The following is a 15,407-nucleotide window of genomic DNA, read 5'->3' as shown; positions in this document are numbered from 1 at the left end:
GTGTGGAGATCCAGCCAATTACAATCAAATCACTCAAAAGGATCCTCTGGAAACAGCAGAGTTATTGAAACAGAATCACATGAGCACTGAAACATTACAACACACAGCAAAGCAAGCTGAGCAAAGCCCGGGTGTAGAGCCCCGATGTCACCTCTGACCCTCCATAACTCCTGCAGCTGATGGGTAACTTCCCCTCCTTGTCATCCAGACAAAAACAACACATGCAGGTCAGGGGTCGGGCCAGGCGCCATCTTCAGGTGGGCCAGCTTTGCTTTGTCACAGGTAGGGTTGCCAATTCCCTGAAAAATAAATAAGGGACACCTCGTGGCCAGGGCTGGGCGACCCAGTTGTCTTCACCCTTCCCAGTGTGGTGAATTTTCTAGCTCTTTTTTTGTGTGTATTAGTCATCTATTTGTTGTAATCATCTATCCTTGCAGTCGTTTATTACACAAAATAAATTATATTATCACACTTCTGGCCACATAGCGCTGATATTCACTGCACATGCCCATATTAACCTTAACCAGAGGGTTTAAAATAACAAACCAGTGTTTACATACCATATCTGCTTCTGCTGTGGCCTGGTGGACAAGAAAGTGGTTAAGGGTTCCCCGAGCTGTCACGCCCCTCATGTTCTTCATGTGCCCACCATTAGAAGCATGCCTATAGGGCTTTGGAGCGTGATGTCACGGGGGTGGGCGTGGAAAGGATTTTGGCCCCATCCGCCATTTTGGGGGTCTAAGTAAGGAGCGAAAGCATAGCTATGGTTCGTACTTGCTGTGTTGTCGGCTGCAATGTTCGATCTTACGACCGGCACGGGAATAAGTTTGGATTGTCTTTTTATGCTTTCCCAACCTGGAAGCAACATGAAGGAGCTCATGTATCGGATATTACCAAACGAAGGCGTCTAGCCTGGATAGCAGCCGTGAGACGAGCTGATATCAAGTTCTGTTACGTCTCCAGATATCAGCTGGTGTGCTCAAGACATTTTCATTCCGGTAAGTTCTAAATATGTTCACATCACACTTTATAGCTGAATAATATCATCGTTGGTGGTCTCGGAAGTTGTAGAAATTGCGATCAAACATCGAATGGAGTGACTTGATTGGTTGATGTAAAGACAATAAATGAAATGAGACAGGAAGGACACAAATTGGCGTTAATAATTTACCCGATTATCAATGTGTTAACTTGCATGTACTTTACAATTACGGGCATATAATATGATAACGATATTTTAGCAGTTCAATGATAAATGTGTAACATTAATTATGGTGGGGGGTGGAAAATGGCTATTTCACTCGATGCACTCCAGCTGACTTACTTTGACCACGTACTCAGAGTTTGGGGGCTTGAAAATAGCCAAATCTTGCACCCAGCCATTTGTAAATTGGATGTGCGCCTCCAGTGACTTGTAATTACGAAACTGGTTCGCTGTGTAAGCGCTTACTCCACAAACAAGATACGTGAAGATATCAGGGTAGGACAGTGGCGGCAAGTCCTCTGGGTCTTTACTCCACTGCCGTATTTCATATGGGTCCAGATTTGCGATGCACTCTATTTTTTCCAAGTACCGCTGCTTCGCCTCTGGACGCAATCGGTCTCTATACCGTCCGTTTTCTTTTGAGCTGCTTTTAAGCATGTTTCTTGTCGTCGTTGTTCCAACACAGTGTCTTTGTTTTGACTCGTAGACCCCGAAAATGGAGCTGCGCTCCCACAATGCATTGCGGCGTGACGTCAACTCCAAAGCCGTGCAGTGCAGTGCGCGTTATAGGTGTTATCGTGCACTTTCCCAGCCAGGTGTTTTCCTTTTCCCCTTCCTCCCAGTACTTTTGCAGCCTATTTTTCTTTCTCTGAGGGAAACAAACATTGCTGCTCTAATGCTGGGCTCGCACTGTGCGATTTTTGGCCCATTTTGAGCCGATTTTTGAGTCGTGCGACCGATTTGGTGATCGGCCCGATTTTGGCCTTCATCGTGCATCGTGTAGTATACGTGGGGTAACGAGAAGCGATTAACACCTCGAGCAGCTCCCGATCATCAATCGCTCGTGAGGGTGTCACCGCAGCCGCTCACACTGCTCACGCGCAAACACGTAAACGTCGGTGAAAAAGACGGAGCAGCACGGCTGTGCAGCGTGTGATCTGGACACAAGCCATGGAGGCACAACTTGTAGAACTTTGGAAAGCTCATCCGAGCCTTTTCGATGTGGCATCACAAAATTATCACGACCACAACAACCGTGAAAATAGTTGGATCGACACTGCTGCTCATTCACAGCTGATCATGTTTTTCATTAGCAATTTAGCAAAGTTGATGGTGGTGGTGTGTCTGTGTGAGTGAAAGACAGAGAGAGCGAGCGACAGTTTTTCTGTTATAACCTTCATGTTATGGAGGCACAGTGTGAGCTCTCAGGTCGCATCAGAGCATCGGGCGGTATAGTGTGAGACCTGCATCGTGACCTATGAACTTCTAACCCCTGCGAGTCAATCGTGCAGTTTGAGCAGGAGCTGAATAACGTGACTGAAAAAATCGCACAGTGTCTGCCCAGCTTTAGGTGTACTGTCGTCCGAGACTTGCACCGCAGTGTCGGCGTTTGTTTCCCTGTTGGCCATGCTTCTTGTTGTGGTCATCTGTTGTCTTCCGGTATTTTCTCCGTAAGCGACCTTTCCTCGACCAATGAGATGAGCGGTAATCTGAATTGTCATACTCGTCATAAGTGTGCTGTCAGCTCATTGGTCACAAAGCAGGAGAGGGGCTGGGAATTATGATTTCAAACAAAGCGTTAATTCCATGAACATTTATAGACTACTTTTGATTCTCACTGTATTACGGGACAAAGTGCGTCCCTTATTAGCTCAATACGGGACGTGTGCTTTTGTTTCTAAATACGGGACGATTCCGTTTTTCAAGGGACGGTTGGCAACTCTAGTCGCAGTCGGCCATAACACGATTAAAGTTACACATCGGTCCTACTTATTAAATCTCACTACAAACAGTGTACATCACCAGGTGGCATAAACCTATGATATACATGTGAATAATACTTGACCAAAGTTTATGGGTCATGTCACAAACCATTTGATTGCTGTTCCCAGGACTGCGCTCTTCTGGACAGAGATCTCCGATGTTATTCCCGGGATCTGCTGGAGCCACTCGCCTAGTTTGGGAGTCACCGCACCTAGTGCTCCGATTACCACGGGGACCACTGTTACCTTCACCCTCTACATCTTCTCCAGCTCTTCTCTGATCCCTTGGTATTTCTCCAGCTTCTCGTGTTCCTTCTTTCTGATATTGCTGTCATTCAGAACCGCTACATCGATCACGATTTCTGGGTATCAGCCACCTCCTCCTCCTATCTGCTGGTGGTAAATACCTCACAGGGGCCTGTCCTGCCATGTTGGTGCCTCTTCTTCCTCCTCTTTCTTGGACTTATGCTGCCTGAGGTATTCACTGAGCACACGGACGGTCGTGGCCATCTTACTGATGCATTCGTGGATGTTCGTTGTCTCATCCTGGACTGTGGTGCTGACACTCACCAGTCCCCGGCCTCCTTCCTTCCACTTAGCGTACAGCCTCAAGATGCTGGACTTGGGGTGAAACCCTCCATGCAGGGTCAGGAGCTTCCAGGTCATCAAAAAATCCACAACAAAACCTGCTTAAATTGTTCCCTTCTTATAAATCTCACACTTTTCATGGTAACAACTAGCTTCATCTGCATTGATTACATGATTAAATATTTTTCTCACTTTTCTGCTTCAAAATAAAACACAACGTTGCTTATTAGCCACACAAGCCTCTCCACCACAGTGAAATACAGTGACTCCATGTCCAAGTAGCTTTAGCATGTGTTCATGCAGCTGTTTGTCCGTGTCAGAGTTTGGGCTCGTCTTTCTTACTGATGCTAACAAGCTCATGACATGTATTTGTGTATCTATGGTGCTGGAGGATATAAAATACTAAAGTTGATGAATGAGGTTCATCTGGTAGTAACTACTTCACTGTTTCTCTGGTTTGTTGGATGTATGATGGCAGTAATGTGGTTTATTGTTAGAAAACTGGAGGCTGGAACAAATTTCAGAGGGCTGAAGCTTCCAGCTCATAACCAGGCACCAACACACAGTCTGATATGAGGTCTCCAGCAGGAGGAGGACAGGACACTAACTTTCACATCACAGGAGCTGCTCAGCTGACACTGCAGGAGGCGGAGCTCCACAGGTTACAGGTAGTGATCCAGAAGCACTTTTACTCTGACACACGCTCAGTTCAAACACCTGTTGGGCTCTTCGCTTTCTCTTTTCTTTTCAAACAAACGTTAGTGTGAGTTTGTCAGAGTTCCCCATCAACACAGCAGAGCGTCTGTGGTGAGTACGGCTCGTGTCTTTAAGCATTCATGAAAACAAAGCTGATCTTTGCATCTTTTAGCTTCTCAAACAGATTTTTTCCTGATGGAATATTTCATGCAGATTTCAGACTTTGTATTTTAGTTCATTGCATCATGTAGAGCTCAGTAAACTCATTTATCTTAAAGCAAACCTGTTTGAAGGCTCATATTTCAGCCGCTCACCCTGAGCTCACTCTGTCATGTTTGCTTAGCTTTCACAAGACTTGTTGAAACTGCTTCATGAGCTCAATAATACACAAACACTGTGGCAGTCTGCTGTCACACACATTTAGCACAAGTTAAAGGGAAGTAACAATACAACAGAACGAGGAAAGGTTGTTGGATATGAGTCTTTGTGTGGATGAAGTTTCAGAAATATTTGTAAAAATCAGCTGTTAAAAGTCTTATGCAATAATTTTTAGTGTAAGTCTTAAATCAGTTTATTCTAAATGTTTTCATTCAGAGGAAATTAAGCAGAAACATCCTGTCGGCTTCAACAGGTTTGATAACAGGTGTAAACTGGTCGTTCACTCAGATCCATGAAGACGTTTCCAGCAGTCACAAATAAACACAAACATGCAAACAGCTGTGTAAACATCTTAGACACTTTTTAATATTCCTGACATCTTTCCCGTCTCAGTGTCCAAACATGGCTGCTGCCGCCCATCTGCTGACTGAAGATCAGCTTCTGTGCTTCATCTGTCTGGATGTGTTCACCGATCCGGTCAGCACGCCGTGTGGACACAACTTCTGCAAAGCCTGCATGTGTAAATACGCAGATCCTGACGTCCCGTTCCAGTGTCCCGTCTGCATGAAGATGCTCTACCCAAAGCCCGAGCTGCAGGTCAACACTCTGATCTCTGAGATGGTCGAGGCCTTCAGACGCTCAGAGCAACGGCCAGGTAGACGGGTGGAGGTTCGCCATGGGGAAGGCTTCAAACTGATGGCGATGGTCTGCATGGTCTGCCTTTCATTACTTTGGGACTGCGTGAAATTCAATCATCCTCTGAAGGAAATGAGTAAAGGAGAGAAAGTGGTGAAGATGGAGGCTGAAATCCAGCAGACGATCGAGGAGATGCGACTGAAGATTGAGGAGCTCAAACGCTCAGTGGAGCTCGGTAAAGAGGACGCAGACAGAGAGATGACAGATGGTGCTCGGGTCTTTGCTGCTCTGAAAGAGTATGTCGAGAAAGGTGAGGCCAAGCTCACGGAGGCCATCAGAGAGAAGCAGAGACAAACAGAGCTGCAGGCTGAAGGCTTCATCAGAAAGATGGAGCAGGACATCCGTGAGCTGAAGAAGAGGAAGACTGAGGTGGAGCTGCTCTCTGTGCTTCAGCTGGAGGAGCCACTCTCTGAGGAGATGAAGGAGAAAGTACCCAAGATGCTCGCCAGGTTCGAGCTGAGGCGGGTCCAGAGCTACGCAGTGGACGTGACGTTTGATCCAGACACAGCAAATCCTTACCTTGTCCTGTCTGACGATGGGAAACAAGTTCACGATAGTGACGTGAGGCAGAAGCTTCCAGACAACCCAGAGAGATTTTCTTACTGCATCAATGTTTTAGGAGAGCAGAGTTTCTCTTCTGGCAGATTTTACTTTGAGGTTCAGGTTAAAGGAAAGACCGAGTGGACTGTGGGAGTGGCCACAGAGTCGACCAACAGGAAGGCTCAAATCACACTGAGTCCTGGGGACGGTTTCTGGACTGTGAGGCTGAGAGACGGATACGAGTACAAAGCTAAGGCTGACCCTGATGTCGCTCTCTCTCTCCGGTCTGGTCCTGAGAGGGTGGGGGTGTTTGTGGACTATGACGAGGGTCGGGTCTCCTTTTATGACGTGGATACTGCAGCTCTGATCTACTCCTTTACTGGCTGCTCCTTCACTCAGAAGCTCCACCCATTCTTCAGTCCCGGTCTGAATGATGATGGTAGAAACTCTGCACCGCTAATCATCACCCCCATTGATTAGACCAGCCCCACAGCACCAGAGTAATGAGGTCAGGTTTCCCAGCCTTATCCTACACCACACTGTGAACTTGAAGCTCCTGTTGCTCGGTGCATCCTCTGGTATTCCAGTAAAAGAATACTTGGATTACTTGTGTTTTCCTCGAGTTTCTATAAGTAGAATGGGAGGCAGCTCCCAGTTTGGCTTCAGGGGACAGACCCCCTCTCTACTTAAGACTCAGCTTCAAACTTCTCTCTTTCCAAAACAGTTGGGACTGGATCAGGTGACTGAGCCAGCCTTTAGTTTCACTGCCATGGGCTCAGGCCGAGTGAAAGATAAGCAAAGATTATTTGTGAGTTATGTAACGCTACTCTAGAAATGCAGAGCTGATTGGGTCAAACCAACTAACTTCTTTTTGTCTTCTTCTTCACATTAAATCAATAATCCGACGCTTCCTGTTTATGTCACTGATTTTATTTAGATGTTATTTCATTATTCATGTTTCCACCCACGCAGGTCATGCTACTGCCAGGAATAACACACACCTGACTGATAGCATTTAGCCTCTGGGAGGTTTAAATGCCACAGATTCATTTTCCCCTGAACGGCACATTTGTTAACAGAGGCCAATAACTCATATATTTTTAATACCTGAGCTGTGGGAACGACACTTTAACCTCATCAGCACGGCTGGTGTTAGAAGCCTGCAGCCTTTCTAGTTTGAAGAGCAGCTGACTCAGCTAAGACAGAAACAGTGACCTGAGATTTTATTTAACTTTATTAACGAGCATTTATCATAGCAGAAGATTCCCGTCAGTGAAGAATTCATTCCTCACTCCAGTTTCATTCAGTTTCAGACTTGTTCAAGCAACAGAAGTAAAATCGAAAGATTGCAGCAGATGAGCCAAAATATGACAGGAAGCCTTCCAAACATCTGATTCCTGTCATATTAAAGCTCGTCTGTTCTGCCTTGTTTTCATCTCTGTCAGCTCTGAAACGCTACAGCGGTGGAAGTTCACAAAGTTTGAAATGTGTCTTTGTTAAAGTCATCGCTGTGAGCCGAGAGCTCGGGCTGCTGTGTGCTGCATCCTGTGATCTGCTTATTAGAATGAAGTCACTGATGGATGCTGCAGTTTGGAGCCGACTGAAAGGTTCATCAGCATTTCCATGTCAGACTCAGAGAGAGTCAGCACACTCTCCCTCCATCGTGAAATAAACTCCCAGGTATTCCCCCTCAGTGTGGACTGTCACAGCAAGTGGAAATGTCCTGTGATAGAAGAGGAACTTTTCCATAAGCAGGTGAGTTAGAAGGAGCCCCTCACTGATAATACACCTGCAGAGCAGCTCGCATCACTGCACGGGGAAACCGGTACTTCCAGTAATGTAAACTGGTTTTCTGTTAGTCAATGGGGGAGGATCCTCACAGGTAACGGCAAACATTTAGAGCTTTTACACAGAGCACCTTATAGCAACGTGACGCAGCCACGGACATCCACACTTTCTCTTCACACACAAACCCGTTTTTCTTGTGTTCACAGAACAGCTGGTTGTTTATTTAGTCAAAAAGGCTGAACTCATGGAGGAGGCGTCCAAAATATTTTACCCAGTCTGGTGTTTATTCCTCCATCTAGTGGCCGATTAGACTTACTGCAGGACGTTTGCTGGTTTCGACTCAGACTCGTGTCTGAGGAGAGCGAGTCTGGAGTCATTTATGTGAATGATTTCGTTTCCGGCCACTCGGTGCTTTTGGGTCTGACAACAGAAACAAGAGATTTGAAAACCACCTGGTGGGAGGAGTCTTCATCTCCTCTGTGAGATTCAGACGTTCGGGTCAGAATCTGGTGTGAACAACATGAGTTGGTGGTGTTTCATGGGATGGATCTTTCGCTGGAACACTTTGGGCCCTCCAGCACCTCCTGAGCATCGTTTTAACAGCACGACCTACTCGAGTGTTGTTCCTGACCGTGGCCACAATGTAGCATCCTCTGCTGGCGCACGCATCTCACAGCACCTCAGACGGTTTCTGGAACCTCACGATGAGTTTGCTGTGCTCAGACGGCCTCCACAGTCCACAGAGGTGGAACGACAGCTTCACATCATGTATATCTGTGTGATGGTATCATGTCAACATGGATCAGCGTGTCAGAGGAATGTTTGCAGCACTCAGTGAGTTTGTGCCACGAAGGACTGAAGAGGCTTTTCAAAGAGGGTCCAACCTGGTACCAGCAAGGTGTACCTAATAAAGTGGCCTACAAGCATATACACAAAAATGAAAAGTGCGTGAAAGTTTCTCATAATTCCTGGTGTGAACTGGTGGAGATCATGTTGTGAGCTGCGTTTCTCTGCTTCACTGAGAGTAAAAAGAGTCGGGAGGCTTCACTGCAGCTGTAAGGCCCGCTGCACGTGCACGAGCACGTAAACGCATGCACGAGCACTTATACGGAGAAGAATTTTTGTTTTATTTAATCCAAAATAAAAACTTTCAGTCTGTTCGCCACAAACAGGTTTAATCGCAGCTGTAAGTCAGTGCGTTCGTAGTGTATTTGTGCAGCATGTTGTTGAGCGGCTCTCGCTGCATTCATGCGAGTGTGTAAAACTTTGATTCCCGTCGCCCCCGGGGGGCTGTCAGGCGCTGAAATGAAAGCACGTTTGACTTTGTTGGAACTTGTCGGATGAAGCTGTGAGTCACACAAAGCTAATACATAAACTCTCCAGACACACGCATGCATGCACATCGCTCCCCTTCAGCACCTGGACTCCACGTCTTCTTTATTTGTGCTGAGGAGGATGAGACGCACTGGTTTAGCGCAAACGAGCTGAGAGGTAAAGTAAAGCTTCATCTTCGTCTGCTTCATTTCAGGTGAGACTGAGGCTGGTGTGAGTAAAGCTGCTGGTTGACCCGTGTGTTCCTGATCAGAGTACCAGCCTGTGACGGAAATATTCTTTTTAAGCTGTAAGGTTTGTTAGAAAGTGAAAAATAACTTTTTAAACTTTAGTGAATGTTTGAGGGGAAGCTCAGACCCTCTGTGTACTACAAAAACAAGAAGAATCACAATGTTTAAATACATGTAGTGTTTGAAGAGTTTCATGTGTTCATGTGGCATCACTGTGGCATCACTGTGGCATCACTGTGGCATCACTGTGGCATCACTGTCCAAGTGTGATCAGGTTCTTGTTATGAGCAGATTTGAATCTCGTGTGTTTGTGTCATGTGGACACATGTGCAGCCTTTGCAGGAGGTTTTGGGGGGAGTGTGAGTCACACTCTGCCCCGTTAATAGACTCTCCTGTTATATCAGGATCATTTATTTCCAAAAAGATGCCCAGTCATCTGAAGCAGTGGAAACATCTCCCTCCGGTCCAGCGGTTTAGCATCATGTGTTGGTCTGGGTTTGCAGAAGGCTGGTGCTGAGAGGGCTGAGCAGCACTCAGACATCCAGCAGCCGTTTACAGAAGCTCCTGTTCGGACCAGCCCGTCACTTTCTCTGGCATCACTGAAACATTGTTTTCCAATCAGCTTCACACACCAGCTGAGCTGGAGGCACCAGGTTTTGGCATTAGTGACAAAAACACTTGAGGGCACCATTTTTTAACTTTTCCTTCTTTAAGGCCTACGAGGAAGTGAGGTGTCGGCGCCATGAGGGTATCAGATGTTGTCTTTGCAGGGTGACTGCTGTGAAAGCGTTTGTTTCATCCTGAACTCTGTCGTTTCCTAAATGAAGCCAAATAAGTTTTAATGCTCAGACACAACCAGAGAATGAAAGCTGACAGCGCGATCTCAGTGACAAGGCTGCTAAGGATGTTATTTTCAGATAGGCAGAAGTTAAAATGTCCTTTAAAAGCTCTAAAACTCAAAGTTCTCTGAGCATCTCTGACCCACAGAGGCTGTTTGTTTTGGGTCTGAATTTAAAGATGTTTTTGAGTTGATGATAAAAAAATCGCAGCAGTGAGGAGTTAATCAGTCCAGGTGTTCCTAATAGACCGTCTCTAAATATGTTTTATTCTAATAAAACCTTCAATGTTTACATTTCAAGATTGGGAAGAAAAAACTATCAGCGGTGCTTCATAATTCAGTTTAGGGTTTAATGAACCTGGAGATTTTAAAAATGTGGGTTCAGAAGAACAAGGAAGCAACCAAAGTGGATTATTTTAAAAGGTATATAAAGGTCGTACATGTTGATTCTGCTTCTCTTCAAGTGACCCAGAGTTTCCTACGTGTGATCCTGTGAACGTCCCGTCACAGTCGGAGTATTTTTAAATGTTTGGAAACTCACAGGATGAATATGAGGTGCTTTAAAAACGTTTTTACACCAAAGCCTCGAGGTAGTATTTTTATGTCTTTAAAGCTGTTTGTAATTCTTGTGTTTTAAAAACCTGAAGAAACAATGACTTTATGTTGGCCTGTGGAAGAGATAAACAAAGGCTGGACTTTTCTGTAATACCACTTTGTTCCACAGCAGGGCGCAGCAGCTCCGTGTAACCTTTATTTAAACTGTCACAAAGTTGGCTTTGGAAACATGCAGGACGACGGCCAGGAAGGCGACTCTGTTCATCTGGACGTTTTCACTGAGAGAGACATTTGTTCACTCAGCTCAGTCACTCCTTCAGCTTTGACTTGGTTACGTTGAGATGAACAGAATCGACTTTCTGGCGTTTCCTCACCTGGATGTCTGAGCAGCATCAAGACACGTAAAGAAGGAATTCTGGACTTGTTCGCGAAGCAGAATAAAAACTGAGACGTACTGTTGGCCCTTCCTTTTCTTGTATTGTGATATCTTGGGGACTAAATGTGCAGATAACCTACTTTACACTGACAGGAAGTGGATTTTCCCCAGTCTGACCCACTGAAGGTCACAGTGGGCTGTATGTGTGCCTCCGTGTCACGTGAGGTGGCGTCCCGTCCTAGGACCTGGCGTCCACATATGTGGACATCACATCAAATACTACATTTTGCTCTACAAGGGCCTGAAATCCTCTTCATCAGGTCCCAGTCTGATGAAGAGAAATTAAAAATGCATGCATGGAGAGTTCGGGTCTTAGGAGGTTAAAGGCTCTCTGCACTCGTCTCCAAGGTTACGCTGACTCAGGGCGCCGTCGTGTAAAAGTACAGCCCGACCCGTCTTTAACTTCAGTGAACATCTCTTAAACACGACACACTGAGTCCTGAGACCTCAGCACTGTTGGTCAAGTTACTTGAAAAAAGTAATCGGATTACAGTAACGCGTCTCTGGTCCTCAGTGAGGTTATGCTTTAGTTTTGATGATGCTGTCAGGGATTGTGTCCTCCAGGTTTCACTTCCTGTCTTAGTAGTCGCTCTTCCTCAAGTCAACTTCCTGTCTTTGGTTCCCTGACTGTTTGTCTCACGGCTCTTCTCTGAGCTCCCTCCCTTCTTTTCTCTGTATGAAGAGTCTCATCTCTGTGCCTTCCTTTGTGGTTTCTGTAGACTTTAAACTTTTGCCTCAGTCCTCGGTTCTTCTCCCTCCATCAGATGACGGATGGGCCACAGTGGTTTGTTTTCAGCATTGATGCTGGAAGCCTTTAAATAATTTCAGTTGAGGAGAATTCAGGTGTTTTCAGTCCATTTGTTGGACTGTTGGAAAACCTTTGATGCCACCTCCCAGTTCACCAGTAAAACCTCAGACCTGCTTCAGTTTTGCTGAGGATTGTTTTTCTACATTCGTCCCATCTGTTAAAAGCAAAGCCACATTTATCAGGAGAACAAAGAGCTGCGTCCTTTCTGCAGAGCTTTCAATCATTCTAAAGAGCTTTTTCCACCAGAGACACAAAGGAGAGAAACACGAGCTCAGAGACATATCGGTGTGCAAACACGGCCTCGGGCGTGCAGCAAAGTCCACTTCACTGTAAGAAAATCAGGCTTTTTACGAGTCGCGCTCTTTCATCTCTCACACAATACGAGAGCTGCTTTGTTGTGGACTGACTGCAGCAGCATGTGTGTTGTTGCAGCAGTTAGCGTTGGATGGACAGGTCGACGGCGGAGAGGACGGTCGGCTCAGGCGGAGGCGTCGTAAACAAAGGTAAGACCAGAGAGGTTTGTTCTGAAATGTTGGTTAAAAGAAACTTGGTTTAATCGAATCACAGCTGAGAATAAATCATGTTTGGACTGAATGTGAATGCACGTTAAAGGCTGTCAGGAGTTTGGGAAACATGGTGGAAAATCCTGTGAGAGCATCAGAGACGACGTATTAACGACTAAATATTTCTTCACAGTCTTCAGAAAACCACCAAAGACTGTTCGACTGACGTCGCCAAGTAAGTTTAGATGTTTTTACTTTCATGTGGATATCAATCAATAACTCCAGAGACATTATTCATGGAGACGAAACAAATCACATCAAACACATTAATCATCATTAGGTTACAGGAATAAAGTTGTTTTCTGAATCATTTTTCTCTCCACTTGGAGACAAACGAGTAAGAAAAACATTTGTATCCTGTAGTTATCACACATTTATCATCATTACATGTTTTTATTGGTTTTGCGTCTGTATCCACTCTTTGCTTCAGCACATTCATCATCGTTTTCCTTTATTTTTGCAGTGGAAACTTGAACATGTAAAAGTGTTAAATCAAAAACTTCCTATGAAGAAACTAAATGTTGTTTGTTGTCTCGTTTATGTCCAAGTGGCCACAAATCAACAAAACCAGGTTTACAGAAATCCATGACAAAGGAGAGTCAGCTCTCGGTCAGTGTGTCGATGATCAGTCATCCAGGAAACCACAGAAAGTTTGTTCGGTTCACCAAAATCAACTTTTCAGACTTTCAGTGAACAAGATTTGCGCGGCTCACGTGGGTTTTAAACCGGAGCCCTGTGACAGAAGCCCACAGGAGGCTCGCGTCTCCGGCTGGAACTGAACCAGACTGAAGATTTAGGAGACAGAAATTTACAACCACATCTTTAACGTTGTTTAACATTCAAAGATCAACCAGCTGAAGGATAAACCTGAACGTCTGGCAAGGTTGGATCCTCTCATTGCACCACAGCTGCCAACACAGAAGCTCTTGACTCATCCAAATCCAAACCTGAGCCTCGGGAATCATCATGTTTGTTCTTGGAGTCGTACCTGCAGAACAGAGCCTGTGTAGCTGCTGCCACGTCAGTGTTGTGCTGCTGAAGCTAAACGCTTCACTTTGCTCTCTTCAGTGTTTTCTGGCGATGCGTTGAAATGAAGAACATGAAGCTGAACCACAGCAGCACGACTGCGAGCTGTGAAACTAAAGAAAGACCTGAAAGGTGTTCAGATGACAGGTCTTCATAACTGGCACCTGCTCTGTACTGAGAGTGATGCCGCTGTGTTTCTGTCTCGTGTGGTTCCTGGCACAGGCTGGCAGCTGACAGCTTATCATTGATAATAGAAATGGAGACGACTGTGGGCAGCACCTGCTGTGTGCCTGGCATAAGTCACACCTGAGGCTGCAGGGCTCACAGTCATAAAGCATGCTGAGACACAGAGAGGCAAGCGGAGGATCATCTGAGGAATGTTGTTACTTTTCTTCTTTTTTAAATTAAAGGTCAAATATGAACTCTGCCAGTTCGGTCTTGCAGTCCTCGCCTGGCTCGGTCGCGGCAGGCAGACAGTTTGATAAATTACTGAACCGATGACAAGAAAAACAAAGATTAAAGAAGGAAAAATATTCATTTGGTTTTAACTAAGCTGTTTGTCTGCAGTCTCTTTGCCTTCAGGTGGTCCATCACTGGGTGTCAGTGGGTCAGGTGGTGGAGCTGCACCAGGAGGCTCTGGAGCGACCACATCCAGCAAGGGAATCAGCACCACCTCTGTAGGAGCTTCCTCTGCTGCATCTTCAGGCGGAGGGTCTCTGGTTTCAGAGGCTTGGGAGGCGTCGGGTGAAGAGTTCAGGGCTGCTGCCGGCTCCTCAAACATGTCCTACAGTGCAGGAAGCGGTGGCAGAGAGGGGGCGAAAAGGGACGGAGGTTTGGGCGCTGTGACAGTTTCCACCGTGAACAAACCCGGCTACAGCTCAGGAAGATCAGGGGAGGCGAAGAGGGGCTCCTCCTCCTCCTCCTCCGTGTTCACTTCTTCACCTGCTTCAAAGGAGAGGAAGAGCATCACCACCATGGCTGCAGCGCTGTCAGAGGCCTTTGACGGTGAGGGTCAAAGGTCAATAAGCAGTAATAAGCCAGCTTTATGTTACTGAGAGACGTGAAAAAATAAGATGCTTAATTATGGAATCAGAACCAGCAAATTACAATCAGCGCCAAAAAAGTAAAAGCAGACATTTTTCAGGAATCGACCAGTTCCTGTAGAAAACATGACGAGTCGTAGTAAACATGTTAAATCGCTTTAATGAAATTAATGTTTTTAATAAAAAATCACAGAAATCAGCTAAAGTCATAAACAGCCTGAATCATCGAAGGTTCAACCTTCACACATTAACTGGCTGCAGTTTGGTCTGAGTTGCAGCAGGGGGCGCTGGCAGGCTAATCCTCGAGTCAATGAAGCTAAACAGCTAAAATAATTGTTTACATCATCTACTAGAAAGAATCAAACTATCACATTTATTCTAACCGAACGAGCTTCTCGGGTTAGAGGTGAAACATCTTCAACAAACTCAAAGACGTCCGGTCACTTTCTCTTTAAGCTCCGAAGACTTTTTATTTTATCTTCGTGAACATATTAATTGTTTGTCCAGCTGAAATAAGTCATTGGCAGAGCATTTTGTTCACTGCAAGCATGAAGTGAGTATATTTAGATGCTATTGCATCAGTTAGATTAAAAATATGCAGCTGAAGTCAACCGGAAAACGATTAGCACGTCAGTATCCAGATGTTAGAGGTAAAAAAACTGAACCTCTAAGCTTGTTCGGAAACCTGGAACCTCCATCGAGACCGGAGGCCTCAAGTGGCCATTTGAGGAACTGCAGTGTCGGTGTTTCTGTATTCATAGTTGTAGTTAAAGCCCAGCAGAAGCTTCCACGGCTGGTTGTGGTGATGCAGCTCCCTCTGCTGCTCGGGCTGCTGCGATGACCTTCACTCACAGAAACGAGTTTACATCAGCTCAAACTGTAAAGAAGAAACTGAGCTTCAACTATTGTCTAAAACACGTCTA

General features: G+C 45.6%; 2 protein-coding genes across 11 annotated transcripts in view; both read left to right on the top strand.

The window, feature by feature from the left end:
• The first annotated feature begins 3,106 nt into the window (after positions 1 to 3,106).
• LOC101473856 (E3 ubiquitin-protein ligase TRIM21-like) lies at positions 3,107 to 6,771 on the top strand. Of its 2 annotated transcripts, none has more exons than XM_076885300.1 (2): positions 3,107 to 4,223; positions 5,023 to 6,771. In XM_076885300.1, the coding sequence occupies exons 1-2, from the start codon at positions 4,128 to 4,130 to the stop codon at positions 6,343 to 6,345; spliced, it is 1,419 nt and encodes a 472-aa protein (XP_076741415.1). In that variant the 5' UTR covers positions 3,107 to 4,127; the 3' UTR covers positions 6,346 to 6,771. The 2 variants fall into 2 exon arrangements, with proteins under 2 accessions (XP_076741415.1, XP_024658591.2); XM_024802823.2 differs by lacking the exon at positions 3,107 to 4,223 and adding an exon at positions 4,238 to 4,362.
• A 2,274-nt stretch (positions 6,772 to 9,045) lies between these two features.
• LOC101474610 (uncharacterized) overlaps positions 9,046 to 15,407 on the top strand; it is a 23,653-nt gene continuing 17,291 nt past the window's right edge. For 6 of the 9 annotated variants that reach the window (XM_004538692.6, XM_076885299.1, XM_004538691.6 and 3 more), the window contains exons 1-5: positions 9,046 to 9,144; positions 12,099 to 12,181; positions 12,285 to 12,355; positions 12,549 to 12,590; positions 14,009 to 14,446. In XM_004538692.6, coding sequence (XP_004538749.3) covers positions 12,298 to 12,355; positions 12,549 to 12,590; positions 14,009 to 14,446 — 538 coding nt within the window. In that variant the 5' untranslated portion in view covers positions 9,046 to 9,144; positions 12,099 to 12,181; positions 12,285 to 12,297. The remainder of the gene's footprint in view (positions 9,145 to 12,098; positions 12,182 to 12,284; positions 12,356 to 12,548; positions 12,591 to 14,008; positions 14,447 to 15,407) is intronic. The other 3 variants (XM_004538688.6, XM_004538690.6, XM_004538689.6) reach the window with 3 other exon arrangements.

Source organism: Maylandia zebra, linkage group LG6 (assembly GCF_041146795.1).
Source record: "Maylandia zebra isolate NMK-2024a linkage group LG6, Mzebra_GT3a, whole genome shotgun sequence".
Taxonomy (NCBI): Eukaryota; Metazoa; Chordata; class Actinopteri; order Cichliformes; family Cichlidae; genus Maylandia; species Maylandia zebra.
The sequence above is the reverse complement of the archived record's forward strand: the minus strand, read 5'-3'. Positions and strand labels throughout refer to the sequence as shown.